The 18,212-nt window shown below is 42.7% G+C and overlaps 1 protein-coding gene across 1 annotated transcript; it reads left to right on the forward strand.

Annotated features, from left to right (window-relative positions):
- Window positions 1–87: 87 nt before the first annotated feature.
- mal2 (mal, T cell differentiation protein 2) lies at window positions 88–6,129 on the forward strand. The gene is given in 4 exon segments (NM_001311010.1): window positions 88–236; window positions 1,000–1,170; window positions 4,797–4,979; window positions 5,614–6,129. Coding segments are annotated over 4 exon segments (546 nt in total). The 5' UTR covers window positions 88–119; the 3' UTR covers window positions 5,689–6,129.
- The last annotated feature ends 12,083 nt before the right edge of the window (window positions 6,130–18,212 follow it).

The following is an 18,212-nucleotide window of genomic DNA, read 5'->3' on the forward strand; positions in this document are numbered from 1 at the left end:
CTCTGGAGAAAGTGAAGGGAGTGTCCAATCTGTGCACCTGTTAGACCAGTTTGGGGACACATGAATGTGGAATAATTTGCTGAAGTCGGTGTCCTTGGTCGAGCTAAACGACGGAGAGGATGTCGGACCCAGCTACTAATCCAGCTGCGACAACGTTCCCAGCGCCGACGATATCTTTGCCAACAGGATTAGAAATATTGAGGACGTATTCTGGAGCTCTGATCGTCCTGGAAATTGTAAGTGTCTAATTTCTTACAGCAAATATTGCACCTTACTGCGTTTGTAATATTGATTCTGGTGACCAATGTTCTGGGTAATTGGAAAATTCTACAATCATAATCGATAATTTATTGTGTTTAGTTCATTTGAACTTGAGCAAGTCCTGGCCTGAGGGGTCCAAGGGTGTAAGCAGCTGTCTCGGCATTGGTTCGAATACGGAGCACTGCTTTTTCAGACTGTCTCTCCGCTTTCCGGTAAATGAATGTAGGCCTACGCATATAACTATAAATCAAACGCATAACTTGCTGTGTCACCGTGTGATCACAATACAGTTACAACACTGTTAAAGCCAGGTAAGGCAGGCCTAGTCATTAAACATTGCAAGTCAGACTGAAGCTACTGTACTGTACCGCACCGCTTTCTAGCTACTCCCACTTCTATGAAATGGTGACAGGCGAACATACAATAGTCGGTTTCAACTCATGTTATGTACAATTGTATTCCTACAAAACAGTAGCAGGAAGACCTACAGACGATCAAAAAGTCTCATTCACCCGATCTAATAATGAGAAGAAGCTGTGTCAGGCCCAGAAATAATTATCCAATTAAAACACAGCCCATGTTTGATAGAAATAGGATATATGATGATGTTATCCAGAGCAACACAAGTAGTGAGTGCATACTTCCCCTTGCAGTGTCTCTTGAAATGCCTGTTAACACCTGAGACGTGGGAGTCACAGTGTTCTGAGTGTGCCCTACATTCCTCTCTATCTTCCCCAGGTGTTCGGGGGGCTGGTATGGATCCTGGTGGCCTCCTCCAATGTGCCCGTGCCTCTGCTGCAGGGCTGGGTGATGTTCGTCTCGGTCACCATGTTCTTCTGCTCCACGGTCTACCTCCTCCTGTTCATCCTGGGCTTGGCAGACAGGATCAACACTGACTGGAACTTTCTGGTGAGTCCGGGGTGTAGATTTTTTTTTTGTAGGTTTTTTCCGGGCGGTGTACAGAAATCGTTCATAGCTTGAGTCGGAGAAACTTTGAGTTATTTTTCTCCCAGTCTGGCTAGCTTTCCATCCATCACACGGCGAGTCCGTTTCAGTCATCATAACCGTTAGAGGGTATTCTTATAGAGGACAATGGCCATTACCGTTTCAGTCATCATAACCGTTAGAGGGTATTCTTATAGAGGACAATGGCCATTACCGTTTCAGTCATCATAACCGTTAGAGGGTATTCTTATAGAGGACAATGGCCATTACCTGTTCAGTCATCATAACCGTTAGAGGGTATTCTTATAGAGGACAATGGCCATTACCGTTTCAGTCATCATAACCGTTAGAGGGTATTCTTATAGAGGACAATGGCCATTACCGTTTCAGTCATCATAACCGTTAGAGGGTATTCTTATAGAGGACAATGGCCATTACCGTTTCAGTCATCATAACCGTTAGAGGGTATTCTTATAGAGGACAATGGCCATTACCGTTTCAGTCATCATAACCGTTAGAGGGTATTCTTATAGAGGACAATGGCCATTACCGTTTCAGTCATCATAACCGTTAGAGGGTATTCTTATAGAGGACAATGGCCATTACCGTTTCAGTCATCATAACCGTTAGAGGGTATTCTTATAGAGGACAATGGCCATTACCGTTTCAGTCATCATAACCGTTAGAGGGTATTCTTATAGAGGACAATGGCCATTACCGTTTCAGTCATCATAACCGTTAGAGGGTATTCTTATAGAGGACAATGGCCATTACCGTTTCAGTCATCATAACCGTTAGAGGGTATTCTTATAGAGGACAATGGCCATTACCGTTTCAGTCATCATAACCGTTAGAGGGTATTCTTATAGAGGACAATGGCCATTACCTGTTCAGTAAATAATTACAGCTCATTCTCCTTCACATCTCAATGCAGCTAAAGTCGCGGCAGCTTTCTTTTATGAAATCATTGTCATGTCACCGTAGGTGTAAACCAATCCCTTCATTGATTCATGTCATTACACCACGGTCAATAAACGGTCCCGGGCAGTGTTTGTCGGCGTCCGGTAACACGGCAACACTTGACTTCATCGGGACTCGAGGGTCACGACAGGGACTAACCTTAAACTAAGTCTACAATGACACCCTAGTCACTGTGCTGCACACTACCTTCGGCTGGGGCGCAGGGCTTAAAGGAAGTGCACATCCCATTTCATAGGACGCCATTTCGGAGTCTGCTAGTGGAACGCTGGGGAGCTCGTTCTACCAGTCTGTCAAGAACGGAACAGTAGCCGGTTTGAGAGTAGTGCCATTGTAGTCTGTGCAACAGAAGGAATGTGTTGGAAGGCCGTTGGTTTTCAATGGAGGAGTTCTTCCACCTTCAGTTGAGGGCTTCTCCTTCTTGCCTAATCAGTGTGTGCAAACATTTCAGTTCTGCACTTTTGAAATTCGGCTACTTCATGCAAAGTTCAAATTTGAGACATGCCGCCACAATGTTAACCTGGCTTTAGTCACAGGCAGTTAGACAGACGCAGGCAGTCAACGCAGGCATGCAGGCAGTCAGTCAAGATAGACAGACAGAGAAGCAGGCACAATGACATTCAGATGCCATTTATAGCCAGTATCTTTTTTTATATTAAAGATATACTTTTGGCCGTTTTGTGCTTTATCAGAAAGGAAACTGGTGAAAGTGTTGTTTTTTTCTGAAAGAGCAGTGGGACAGAGTCGCATCCATGCTTCAGCAGTACATGTGCACCAGAGTCAGTGGTGTGGGTCAGTGGTGTGGGACCCCCCTGTCATGCCTGTTATAATACCTTTAATATGATGCCAATTATAATCACTTTAATATATTAACATGATGCCAGTTATAATAACTAATATATTAACATGATGCCAGTTCTAATACCTTTCATATTTTAATAGTATGTACTATATGCCATTTAGCAGACCCCCCCCCCACCTGAAGTCACATACATACAACCTGCTATTACACATTAACTACGGAGCACTCTAGAGGTTGTCACGAGGGTACTGGCCTCAGAACAAGCAGGACAAAAGACCCCGGCTGCATCGCTAACGACCATCCCATTCCCTATAGAGGTCAGTCGTCTCAGACAGTCCTAACACTGCAACACGTGACTAGTGAGTAATGGTGACACAATGGCTAATCTGTGACCCCAGAGCCACCGCTGTCAACCAAACGGAGTATTTAACTGTCCCGAAACCGGAGCCCATTCAGTAACGCATTGCTTTTGACCCATGCTCCTTGTTGCTTCTGTGGACATTGTTAAATATTAACTGTGAACTGAATCCTCGGGCAAAGCGGATTCGAAGAATGGCAACATTTTGGGATTTTGTTAATTTATGGTCCAGTATTAATAATAATACTGTATATTTTATTGGGTACATTAACATTTATATGACGTCTTGGTGATTTAGCAGACGCTTTAACCTTTGATTATCTTATTCTGTATATCGACCCTATTCCAAATTAACTGTTTTGTGGGGAAGGACCTGTTGTGGATTTTGTGCAATTTATGGAAAATTACCCTAGGCTTCCCTATTCCCTAATAGTCCTGCATGAAAAACAAACATTAGTTTGTGGGGTGTTATGGGTTTAGTTATTTTGGATACCTCTTGGGTTTCGGTAGTTAACAGAAGACAGGCCGGCACTCTGCCGCCCTGGCTTCAAATGGCCTGTGGTTCCACCATTGAGGTGCCAGGAGTTTTCAGTTGGCTCAGCAGCAGCTGGCCTCCTGTACGGGATGAACAGCCATGAGGCGAGCGGCGGGAAAACTCTGGGAGGGGCAGTCACGAAAGCTAGTGGAGCTAGTCGAGGAGAGGGGTGACATGGGAGAACGTGGGAACGTCAAACACCAGCATTGCTGTGGTGGAATGCTTTGGGCGTACACCAACAAGAGACAGGGGACAGACGGGTCATTAAAAAGGATCTCACAAGTAGATTTCCGATAGGCCAGTTGATTGCCTCAGTGGAAAGCTTATTTGAAAGACTGCCCCTCCCCCTCCCCTTAATTGCTGCATCGGTCACAGATAATATTTTAGGACACAAATGCTGTTTTATGTCCAAAACAATATCTGGCTTTTGAATGAACAGAACAGGGGCTTTTAATCGTGCAATCTTGACTCTACAACACCTTTGAAGCTCAGTTTCTAAATCCTGGTCCTGAGGCCAAAGGAGGAGCAACCCCCCCCCCCATATGTGCTTATTTATTGTTTGTATTTGTGTATGCCTGGAGATGGTAAATGCATACAGTATGTTAAGTAACAGTGGATTCATGGTAAGGTTGGCAGTAGTTTGCGCGTACAGTACGGCCTGGCTGACTTCCATGACCACCACAACCCACCTCCCAAACCACGCAGATCATGTTAAATAGGCAAATGTCTTCTGAAGAAAAACAACATTAGGGACCGATTACTGCTAATCCTTTCTTGTGAACCACGGTCGGTTTGAAACCTGAACGCGGACTGTGTGAAAGCCACGGTGTGTGAGACCACGTCCCTGTGCGGCGTGTTGGCCATGAACCACACCGCCTTGTGCCGGTTCTAACCCTCCCTGCTCGTCCTTGTTGCAGGATGTGTTCTACCACTTCATCGCACTGCTCTTCTACTTCGGCGCCTTTGTGTTGGAGACGGCCACCACGGCGGCCCGGGGGGTTCTGAGCCGTGGTAACGGCACAGCTGTATGTGGAACCCCAAGAGGTCACATAATCACCATCTTGGACAATAGACAGTACAATATCAACGTGGCGGCTACGGTAAGTGTGCGCCTGCGATGCAAATGCGTGTGGCTCACTAATCGGACCTCTGTCTTCATTGAATTCAAATACTTTATCTGTGCCCGTTTTTAGCTGGTCGGGCAAGTGGAACTCCCACAATTGTGACGCTTTGGCGTTCAAGCAAACGCTCCGGCTTTTCAATGTTTTCTTTGTTTATGTAGAAACAACCTCTTTTTGGGGTATCACCAGGCCTATGTATACACATCTGTTTTGAAGTGTACCTATTTGGTGAACGGAGGGAAGGGATGATGTGCTTTGACCTAACATAAGCCTGCATTTCTGCCTGGGCACCTCTGTTTACTATACAAAGACATTTTCAAAACAAAACACTATTTCCAAGAAGATCAAAATGCCTGTAGAAAACAAAAGGCCTATAGAATGAGTCTATTTATTTTAGTCAGTAGAGCAATAGGCCTATGCATTCCGCGCATTCATGTTTGGTCACCTTTCTGCTGATTTTATTCCAGAAATGTGCACTTGGTCTCACCGACAGAATAACTGTGTGTTTGGTTCGACATTGTGCAGCTGGTACTTAATGAATCAGTCGGTCAATGCTTCCTGTGAGATAACCTTTGTCTGACTTTTGCCATCCTACATTCCTACGCTCTTCTAGGTGTTTGCCTTCGTGGTGACTCTGTGCTACGCCTGTAGTATGTTCATGGGTTTCAGGAGGTGGCAGAAGTTGTGAAACAGAAGTTAATACATCGTTACAGTTCTCCAACAATGGCGTCAATGCATTTTCACATTGTTGTTTTATTACGTGTGTGTAAGATTACATAAAGGGAATGGCAATGGTGTGATATTTGCATCAGTGTATAATGTCATCTTGTATGTAGCATTTGTAGCCTGTCAGTATAGCAGGTGTTATAGCAAGTGAACCATGTTTGTCGCTAGTCCTCAATTTCCAAGATCAACTTCAATTGACTGATCAATATTCATTTTATTTATAAGCATATTAATCATTGTAACGTGACTCAACCAAATAGCAACATGGGAAACCATGTAAAAAGACTACATAGTAAATTAATATTAATAATCATTTAATTAAATTGTGTGAATCCTTTCCGGAATTGATGTTTGTATTTCTGTCATTTTTGCCATGCATTTTTACAAATAAAATACATTTTCTTACATTTATTACTCATAAGACTTATCTGTCTAGAGTAACGGTACTGAGTGGGTACTTTCTTATTTACCGATATCAACCTTATACAATAAAATATTTTGTAACCAGTTGCCTGCTTCAGGACTTTACCACCAGAAGGGGGAACTATTCTCCCAAAATATTTCCAGGGGGGGACAGCTTTCACAGCTCTCCCTCCGTGTCAGTTGAGGGAAATAACTGCTGCCATCTTGGTTTTCAACCAAGGTACAGAAATTGAGAGGTAAATGTAATGGCAAATTCGCCTTAAACGGCCACACAGGTTGATTGAAGTGCTTCTTTATAGCTCAAAGTTGCCTTTGTCAGGGTTTCCTGTTATCAGTTAATGAACATTTCAGTTAGACTAGGTTTACTGAGATATTGGGCATTAGTGGTGCAATCAGCGGTCAAGTATGTCATTTTTACTACAGAGGGGAAATGGATTCATTCAGTAATTCTGTGGTGAGAGTGAATGGATTAAATACCCATTGATTCAATCTAAGAGTCAAATTTGGCACCTAAGCAGCCTGCAGCTTGTTTCCTGGGCCCCATATCAGACCCATTATCCTGGAGTCTTAGACCCGTGTTTCCTGGGCCCCATATCAGACCCATTATCCTGGAGTCTTAGACCCGTGTTTCCTGGGCCCCACATCAGACCCATTATCCTGGAGTCTTAGACCCGTGTTTCCTGGGCCCCACATCAGACCCATTATCTTGGAGTCTTAGACCCGTGTTTCCTGGGCCCCATATCAGACCCATTATCCTGGAGTCTTAGACCCGTGTTTCCTGGGCCCCACATCAGACCCATTATCCTGGAGTCTTAGACCCGTGTTTCCTGGGCCCCACATCAGATCCATTATCCTGGAGTCTTAGACCCGTGTTTCCTGGGCCCCACATCAGACCCATTATCCTGGAGTCTTAGACCCGTGTTTCCTGGGCCCCACATCAGACCCATTATCCTGGAGTCTTAGACCCGTGTGGTGGACCAGACTAAGATGTATGTGTCTACCACACATGGGGGAAATATCCCGGCTGCCTCCAAAATTAAACCCCTGTATCCCCTGTACAGGGTACAACATTTGACCAGGCCCTGGTCAAAAGTAGCACACTATGTAGGGAATAGGGTGTCATTTAGAACAAAGCCCCATGCTTGTGGGAAAACTCTCAGATATGTGAAAGCCGTGGCAATGACAGTGTGTTGTATATTTTAACACAGCTCCACCTATTTGACCTCAGTGGCTTCATTGACGTATATATTGATGCAGGCAAAAGGCTATAAGTTGTCATCTATAGGCTGTAGACTGTAATCTGAACGTCTCACATCTATGGCAGTTGAGGCCAAACTAGTAGTTTCAATGAATCAACACTTTCAACATTGACACTATGTAGCAGAAACCTACTGTAATAAGAACATTGGTCCATATCGAATATGAAAATACCGCATCTGCAATGAATGAACCTGCTAACAGGATGTCTTGGGTGGAGGACCTAAGGGCTTGGACGGGTGAGCTCACAAAGAACCTTGATAAAAATAATGTTTACCATCTATGCAGTTCCACTGAGAAGGAGTCAGCAAAGCACTGATCTGCTTTCCAACGCCGAGCTAAGCCGCAGGGCTGTCGACGGGAACAAACAATACAGCACATTTGCGCCCTCAATCGCACCCTTGATCCACGCAAAGTGCACTCCGCTGTGTGCTCAGAGCAGAATACTGCACTACACCATTCCTCACGTTAAAGAAGCCCAAACCAAGATGAACTAGAATGTGTGTCTGCTACACTTGGGAGAAGTGTTTTAGCCATCTAAAGGTTGGTCTGTGAGACCCGGCTGAAAGACGGAACACTCTGGAATATGATGTAATTTGGGAAGTAATCAGTGTTAATCTTGAGTGTAAACAGTACGAACGGCGTCTTAAAACCCTGGTGTGGGGCCGCCGGGCAGTGGGGGGATTTCTGGATACACAGCCGTTATCCACTCATTCAGCATCATACATTCGGCATCAATCTCATTTATTTTATAAAGCCCTTTTTACATCAGCAGTTGTCACAAAGTGCTTTTACAAAACACCCAGCCTGAAACTCCCAAGGAGCAAGCAACAACAGTGTTGATGCACAGTGGCTAGGAAAAACTCCCTAAAAGGGGCTGAAACTTAGGAAGAATCCTAGAGAGGAACCTGGCTCTGAGGCACGGCCTGTCCTCTTCGGGCTGTTCTGGGTGAACGTTTCAAGAGTACAAAATTGTATTAATTAATAAATGCATGTAGGAACTTTCCAGAGTCTATAAGACATAATCCAGGTCAGAAGCATGACCAGATGGACAGGACCAATCCTGGAGTGGGGAGAGTGGTGGAATTGTCAGCTATCATCTTGATCTGCAAGACAACCAGGAGGACTTTGGACCGGGACAGCTACGGGTCCTTCAAACCTGGTACTCCCGAGGAGCAAGAGACAGGGAACATTTAGAGAGCGCATTCCTTAGATTAATAAAGATTTACAATGGAGAAGGAGAACTGATCCTACCCCCGCGGCACAATAATACAGCAATGTAAAAACCTTGCGGCTGAGACAGGTTCCAGTGACACTGTGGAAGGTAACCACGGGCAGGGTCAAAACAGCCAGGAATCCAATCCACCCACTTGGCCAAGCATCAACCACATCTAAGGAGCATATGGGCCCGGGCCGTCAGAAGTGGACCAAATGGGGGGATAGACCGGCATCTGAATCAGTCACCCTTGACTGCCGCAACACAGGCAACCACGTCCATCTCGGAAGCATCACCCGCCACGTGGTTTATTTTTCTCCAGAAATCTCCAGAACATTGGTTTTGGCGACGGCCGCCACCACCGTTCCAGCGAACGACACCAAAACATAGTCTGGACCCATTCTAGACAGGCGGAACTGTTTGTCTTTCTCCGGTAAAAACAGCCGGGCCAAAAACATCAGGGTGCATCCCAAATGCCTCTGAAATTCCAGATGTAGAAAACTATTTTGGAACCCTTTGAAGACTACATAGGGGGAAAGGTGCCATTTGGAACAGGCGATCTGTATGGGGGTAATTTATAGAGGAGTTAGGACCAGACACTTTCCGAAGCAGATAACTAATAAACCACATCTTAACCTGCCTAATGTCTTAGCTTCTCAGCTTCATAACCTAGTGGACGCTGAATAAACAGCAAATAAATGTAGTTGCTGTAGACCTAAAAAAACAAGTTCTACTAGATGGGGTGTATTATTGGACTTCTCCTAGGAGAGCCCAGCAAGCGTCATCAGCGTTGGCCAAGGAGCAGCATTTAGTTCACAGGACCTGTAAGGACTGTAAAGACGGCACGTTCCATAGGCTGTTCGAATGTAAAGGTGGCAAAGTACATCACATCTTTTCCCTCTGGTTATCTAGCCTGGCTTGACCTTTTATCTCTCACTGCCTCAGGCAAACATCTGACGGATCACCAGCTTCACTCTGCATTCCTTGGCTTCGGTAAACCCAATAAAATGCCTAAAGAATGTAAAGCTAAGTACAAATAATACCAAATGAAACAAGGGCAGTTGTACAAAAAGGAACAGGAATGAACCAGTCTTTTATGGATTCGCTCCTAGGATGGTCACAGTTGTTTCCCCGAAGACAAATATTTAAGGCTTGACTTCCCAATCTTTTTTTAACATCAGTTAAGTACATGGTAATACGGTTTACACAGATCTCAGTTGCTTAGGAAACTGTTGTAGAACAACGTCCTGTGTGTGCAGTTTAGCAGTAGGCCTATAATCTTTTAACTTCACTCAGGATTTCAATGGGAATATCATGGATGAGTAGTTAGCCATTAACTGTTACATGTTACTGCAGATTTATGGGGAAAACTTTAGTAACTGATCTGCGGCACATATCTGAAAAATTACCTTGTTGGTAATCTCTCAAGGACTTACATAAAGGTAACTGGTAGAACTGTAGTGAACCAACAGTTATATAAGACACAAACAGCATTAGTTCCAGTGGCTTCAAAAAATATCTGGAACTCACTGGTGTTAGCTAGCTAACTGGGTGTATATTTGTTCCCAATAACAATTTAATTTTTAGTGTAACTATTTACCAATAACAAGTATATCTGCCATATTTCTATTATTGTAGCCGAAATGGAATATATTAGTACTGCCACTTGAGTGTTGGCAGGCTATAGTATAGGAAGCACAGCCTTGGCACCTGATAGCTCAAAAGGTATCCTAGAATTATATCAGGTCATGACATACACGCTCAAACAAGCAGAAGTACTGCTACATTAATTTAACCTAGTGTTAATGGGCAAATCATTGAGCCAAATGAATGGATCCTTTCACCAGTGCAATTTGGTTATCAACGTTCACCGAAAAAAGAATCCATGTACGTATTGCCAACAATCCATCATAATGTATGTATTGAAAACATTTTGACTTGCATGGTGCGCTTTCTTCACAATTCGTAGTAGGCAAATCATGGAGCTAATTAACCAGCCTTGACAGAGATGCAATTTATTTCAACAGAAAGACAATTGTTGTCGAACAACCGCTCACTACTGCAATTGTAGCGCCAACTAAACATGGATCTGAAACTGTACTCGCTCTGAGCTGCCTTGCGTTAGCCAACTCATCAAAAACGAGATGACACATCTACAACGTATTGCTATGTTTTAATCAACTGTAGGAACATTGACAAATAAGTTTTACAGTCATAATTTAAAAGGAAAAATACAAAATAAACTGGTCTGCTGGTGATACAGTGCTGCTTTCGTCCAAGCTAAACTCCCCAAGATTGCTAGCTAGCTAACTAATGTTAGCTATGTAGTACTTCAGTCAAAGCTAAACGGGCCCCCTCTGAACGCTGTGAAACCTGTGTGAAACTCACTTCCCCAGTCCCACAGAGCTAATGTTAATGGCAGTCTTGGAAATAAGGAAATGCAAGTGTTGAATTTTTGAAAACCCATACTGTACATCACAAAGTTAATACAGAGGGAGTCTGTTGCAACTCCCCTGTTATATATTTTAATGCGTGAGCTTGAGTAGTACAAAAACATTGCAGGCTCTATACTAGTAGGGTGCTTTTCAAGGCAATTTCAGTTAAAATGTTCAGTACAGTAGTTACCAGTGAGTTTGGTCATATAATCAGTGTTACCTCATGGAGTCTTTGTCTAAACAACTAGGTAGCTAAACCGTAAACACCTTTTTAGGCCACTTGAAATTTATGTAAAAGTTTGTGTGCATATTGTGGGATCTTTGTACACCGGAAAGCTTCTATTTCAATTCACCATAAAATCCATTGGTTCTCTTCCCTCCCACTGTTTTAAGGTTGTGGGTGATGTGCTTTTGTAGAGCACAAACGTACAGTGATAGAGTGCCCTCTTTAGAACAAATCATTAATAGCAAACAAATATATCGTCCAATTATCTGTGAATGAATCATCGATACAAATATATCGATAAACTGTTAATATCGGCCAACCAATATATCGGTCGGGCTCTTGTGTTAGCATCTTTGGAATTTCAGAAGAGGAAATATTTGGTCTACGGATTGCTGGTAATTTTCCTAGAGGTGAGAGATGGTTGAACTTTTCATTTGGGTTCCCCTTTCTTAACACACAGCGAACTCGCAATTTCTTACTCTGCAAGCTCAGAGAAAAAAAGTGACTTCAGTCCCTAGTTCAAAATGTTTTCTGGAAAAGTCCCAAAGCCAAAAAGAACTGGCACGAAGCCTCATAATGACCTAACTAGGATATCAACAAGTTGAGAAGGTGAAACAGAGGATTAGGCTAACACAGACGTTTTGTCTGACTCAGAAATGCCACCCTATTTCCTCAATAGTTCACTGTTTTTGACCAGAATTTAGAGGCCTCTGGTTAAGGATCCTGGCACTATATAGAGAAAAGTGCCATTTGGGATACACCCTTCAATGGAGAACAGTTTGGGGACTAATGGACCATTTGGCATTCTCATACATCCAGAGCCACTTATACAAATCCGCCAAATGCCAAAATATAATAAAATGCCATTAAAATACATGACATAATCCCTGTACTAACCAAATCATTTTTTTTGCAGAACATCAGTGGTTTCTCATAATCACAACAAAGCCAATACATTTTCACCAACTTTTTCACTAACAGCATGTCAATGTCCTAGTAAAAGTTCCAAGTGGCTCATGTACACAGAGTTTAGAACCTCTTTGAAGTGTCTTAAAAAGCACACTTCCCACCCCTAAAATAACACACAACTTTTAATCAGGGCCCGAAAAGCTCTTTCTGGGCAAAAATAGGGCAATGCACAGGGATCAGTGCTGACCAAATTCCTACATCTCAGAGGCACTTGCTCTGCTGAGGGAGAGAATTGGTCACAAAATGTTTTGATCCCTTTTTCCTGGAAGAGTGATTTGTACGCTTTCTTCTTCCTCCTCCTCCTTTCTGGGGTTCTGTTCCATTTTAGCACTCGCAGGCAAATCGCTAAAGATAACATCTGTATATCTCGAGTCGTGAATTTGAAGTTTTTCTGTTTTCACATGAAATCTCAGGCGGCGTCGAGGACATCCCACCGTGTGAGGCGCCACAAACCACAGGTCCTGCCGAAAAAACTAACTTCCACTGCATTACATCCTGTCCTGCGTTCCATAAACCTGTCGCGCACCAATGAAAAAATAGCAGTGTCCACAAACCCAAACGGAACCATTTTCCTTTTACATGGCCCGGAAACCTGTGGGCTTTGGATAAACAAAGGGAACAATACTCAGAATGGGTCCAGGTACCATTTGGGATTCACACGAGGTGAGATTGGACGCCACAATGGGAGGGACACCTGGTGTCCGACAGCCCTCATTAGGATGTTCACAGGGCCAGCTGAAGGCTTTCTGGGGTTTTTTTTTTCAGAAAAGCTCAAATGGGAACTTAGATGTCTGGGTGAAACAAAGATTATTCCAATTATTCATTATAAAAATGTTCATGGAAAAAATGTATCAATTCTGTATTCCCTCATCTATCTCCAATCATGGTTAGATTCAGTCCAGGTGAGTGTAATTAACTACTTTGAGGAAACAAAAAAATATATAAATTTCAGCGCTCTTGTAAGATACATTTGAAATGTCTTTAACCATTTCCGTTGGTCTCGCAGTCCTTTCGAGATCAGATAAATATGTGCCCTTAAAGCTTCATTGTGTATGTGTACATACACATACATAAAACAACACCCCGGACAGGACAGATACACCATAAAGGGCAGAGGGTGCCACTCAGAACACAGCCGGAGTGGACAAACAGAGTAAGAGGTTCATGTGGTCGGGGCCGAAACCTCCAGTAAAATAACCGCTAGGTGGCACTGATTTATGACGTCTCTCCACTCTACGTGAATCCCAGTCAGACGAATACAAAACTGCGCGGGAAGGGGACGCTGGTATTTTGTGTACGGTTGAGTACGGCCCTGTGTTTTTGGTAGAGTGAGGGGTTGTCTCCAACAGGGAGCCCTGTTCAGGGACCGTTGAACTTTACTTGAAGGAATTAACGTCAAAAACGAATGAACACAGCATAGAACCTTATTACGAAAGGGATGGATTCATTACACATAGATAATACATGTACATATACGCTCGCCGGCTAAATAGCTAGTCAACCATACGGTCACATGGAAAAGTAACTACGCTCCCTGGAAAGTTTTTTTTTAATTCATTGTTTTACATATTTGGACATATGGATAGGTAATCTTCACTTCCAACACAATTGACGGATAAAGGCAACCTAAATAACCAAATGACACAGAAAGAGTATGCTTTGCAATCATTTGTTTTAAAAAAATCTGCAGCGATATAATTTCAGAACTAGTCGCCTGACTTCAACAGCTTGTCTCCCTTGGCGGAAATAACTACATGTAGCCGTTTCTTGTTAACTGTTCTTGTAGCTGTCTCTGAGAGGAACTTTTACCCACTCTTCTTAACAATACTTATTTTCATGTTCAAGGGCTTTCTTGCATGCATGACCTGCTACAATTACCCCCACTTGCAAGGGTAAGTGTCCAAACTAGTACTGTACATCTGGGAGAAAAGTCAAACATGGTTCCAGCATTTCCATTTATAGAGTTTTTATGTGCCTTGCAATAATTGGCAACAAGAATCACATTTTACATATTTTTTACCCACAAGACAGAATGAATGTCAGCCATTTTGAATTGAACATATTCCTACTAGGCTACATCTGCTGCCTTGGCGAAAAAAAAGCCCAAGTTCCACCATATCCCATTTAGTGAGCCGTACAGCTCAACTGGTCCCACTGCATTTATCTGCAGAAACCATTTAGATTCGGAAAAACACTGTCAATAGACCATGAGTAAATCAAAGCTAAATGAAGCAAAGTACATTTTAATATCAGCAGTATTTCTCTCTTCTTAAACTGGCAGCATTAATTACTTACCATAAAATGATTGGCATTGAGGCTGCGCTGAGCTTTGGAGCTTGGAATCGAATTCAGCCTTGCAGTCCAGTGACTGAACAGACCCAAATGTCACAAAGACCGTGGCTCATGTTCAGTTAAACTCATTAGCGCAATAAATTATGCCAGTCCGGTATGACTAACTATGAACTTCACATTCTCAAGTCGGAATATTACAGACTGGGAAAAATCTCCTTGCTGCCATTTGTTCTTGTCACTTCTGTTGCTCTCTGCCATGGGTGCACCTTCCCACACACACACACCTACACCCATCCTTTGCCAATCACACCCACTAAGGCTTTCATCTGGCAAGACATCCAAATTGCTTGTTGGAATGATGGGGAGGTCTTATTGTAGTATTGGGCTCTTGATTACGCCTTGATTCAAGCAGGTTAATCAAAGCTTAGGTTGATTTAAACTGAATTATTACCCTAATAATGGAAATAGGTATTTTTAGGTATGTAGCTTATTTTATCAAGGATTACAAAATATGTTCTCCTTTTATTGTTGTTATCTGACCTTCACTATGTTCATAGATGACTGAGAGAGGTGGGCGTGTGTCACTGCATATTTACACCCTAGTGAAAAAGGAAGTCGTGGATGACCACATTTTAAAAATATATATATATATATATTTACACTCACCTAAAGGATTATTAGGAACACCTGTTCAATTTCTCATTATAGCAATTATCTAATCAACCAATCACATGGCAGTTGCTTCAATGCATTTAGGGGTGTGGTCCTGGTCAAGACAATCTCCTGAACTCCAAACTGAATGTCAGAATGGGAAAGATAGGTGATTTAAGCAATTTTGAGCGTGGCATGGTTGTTGGTGCCAGGCGGGCCGGTCTGAGTATTTCACAATCTGCTCAGTAACTGGGATTTTCACGCACAACCATTTCTAGGGTTTACAAAGAATGGTGTGAAAAGGGAAAAACATCCAGTATGTGGCAGTCCTGTGGGCGAAAATGCCTTGTTGATGCTAGAGGTCAGAGGAGAATGGTCATCCCCTCTTATAACTGGGGATGTGGCTGTGTTCAGAATTAACCAATCAGATTCAAACTCATGTTAAATAGAAGTCATCATTGCCATTTAAAGTGACTCTGATTAATCACAAATAAGGTTCAGCTTTTCTGATAGGATTTTCCCGACATTTTCTTAGTTGCATCTCAGAGCAAAAGCCATTGTCCGCAGAGAGCTTCCAAAGCATTAGAGGGATCTCATTGTTGAAAGAGATCAGTCAGGAGAAGAGTCCAAAATAATTTCCAAAGCATTAAATATACCATGGAACACAGTGAAGACAGTCATCGTCAAGTGAAGAAAATATGGCACAACAGAGACATTAAGAAGAACTGGATGTCCCTTCAAAATTTATGTAATGGTCTGATGAAACTAAGGTTGAACTTTTTGGCCATAATTCCAAAAGGTATGTTTGGCGCAAAAACAACACTGCACATCACCCAAAGAACACCATACCCACAGTGAAGCATGGTGGTGGCAGCATCATGCTTTGGGGCTGTTTTTCTTCAGCTGGAACTGGGGCCTTAGTCAGGGTGGAGGGAATTATAAACAGTTCCAAATACCAGGCAATTTTAGCACAAAACCTTCAGGCTTCCGTTAGAAAGATAAAGATGAAGAAGAAGTTCACCTTTCAGCACGACAACGACCCCAAGCACACATCCAAATCCACAAAAGCATGGCTTCACCAGAAGAAGATTAACATTTTGGAATGGCCCAGCCACAGCCCAGACCTGAATCCAATTGAACATCTGTGGGTTGATCTGAAGAGGACTGTGCGCAAGAGATGTCCTTGCAATCTGACAGATTTTGAGCACTTTTGCAAAGAAGAGTGGGCAAATATTGCCACGTCAAGATGTGCCACACTAATAGACTCCTACCCAAAAAGACTGAGTGCTGAAATAAAATCAAAAGGTGCTTCAACAAAGTATTAGTTTAAGGGTGTGCACACTTATGAAACCAGGTTATTGTGGGGGTTTTATGGGGACCTCCTTCTTGATTACAAATATTTTTTTTCCAATTGACCTAAATAAGAGATTAGATGGTTATCATATTTTGAACCTAAGACCATGTTGATACACACACACACACACACCGGAAGAGGTTTAGCTTGTATCCCAAATAGAACCCAATTACAGGGCACTATGTGCAACAGGGACCTGATCGAACGTAGTGAACTATGTAGGGGATGGCCTGTCCTTGTATGTGCCAGTCTACCTTCTCGCTCTCTCAGAGACGCATAGCGGAGGGCGGAAATATTTCACAAGTTACGCTAATGTGCGTAGGTAGACACCCTACCACGCTCTCTTGAATTATGCTCTGAATTTGGATACACAATCTCACCTTTTCTAGCCAGAGTGGAGACTGGGGAAAACAAACATTCTGAAGATATTTTCTTCGAAGGGCTGTCGCCGTGTTTGATCGAATCCTTACCGTGACAGGATAACAAATAGATGTTACGTAATGTCTTCTCCAGTGAAGATTTACCACATCGGTACAGCAGTAAGGAACACGGCTATAAAAAAAACAGCTAAATACATAAGCTGGACATTCTTGAGAGCACAGCGATACCAACAGCTTTTAATTTTTTTCAGTGTGTTCAGTAATACACCAAACAAAAAGATAAATGCATTTGCAGTGTTTGGTTCACTTTTGAGCTGAAAAGATACCAGAAATTTTCCATAAGCACAAAAAGCTTATTTCTCTCAATTTTGCTGCACACGTTTGTATACTTTCCTGTCAGTGGGGATTTCTCTTTTGCCCAGCTAATCCATGACTTAGTAAAATGATTGAAATTGCTGCATGTTGGGTTAATATGTTTGTTCAGAATAATTCAAGATATATTTTATTATCTGTCAAAGAGCACATCAAAAACTGTCTAAAAAAACATTTGTATCCCATGTACGGCTGTCTTTGACCCACAGTTTGCATGGTCTCGCTCCAGAGAAACGCACCAGACCAAGTAGGCAAACAAAGAACTGTGAAGTCTGACATATTTCAACTTCCAGGGTGAAAACTATTTTACCAGCAGTGAATCATGTCACTGGCAGCAGACTGATTTATAAGGCACTTGTCCAGCAGCTGCTTCTTCTGGCGGGAGCCTGAACTGTAGGGGCTGCATCCTAAAAAGCATTATAAACATACATAACACAGTGCACCACTTTTGACCGTGAGCATGGACCCTGGTTGGAATGAACAGGCTGCCATTTCTGCCACAGCTAGGGATTTCTGGATTAGAAGCAGCATGTATTGCTTTAGTTCTAGGGAAGATAGCCTAAACATTAAATTAATTACTATGACCAGTGATAAATGAAGAATGGAAAGAATGTTTGAATGGAAGAATTGAGGAAAGAATGTTGAGTTGAGAACTCAATATCAAATTCCATCAAAACATATATCTTTGGGATAACTCTCAACAGCTGCAGATAAATGTATCAAAAATGACCACTGGATAGGTCTATTAAAAGGTATGGGTAAAACAGGCTTGAGGTGCAGAATGTACAAAGCAAAGCCAAAATACGAAAGGAAGCTCAGCATGCTGTCTTATTGGCAGATAAAATGTCTCCCTCCCAAATGTTACAAAATGTCTCCACCCCGATATACCAACAGTGCACCACTGTTCTGGT

This window comes from Esox lucius, chromosome 16 (assembly GCF_011004845.1).
Source record: "Esox lucius isolate fEsoLuc1 chromosome 16, fEsoLuc1.pri, whole genome shotgun sequence".
Taxonomy (NCBI): domain Eukaryota; kingdom Metazoa; phylum Chordata; class Actinopteri; order Esociformes; family Esocidae; genus Esox; species Esox lucius.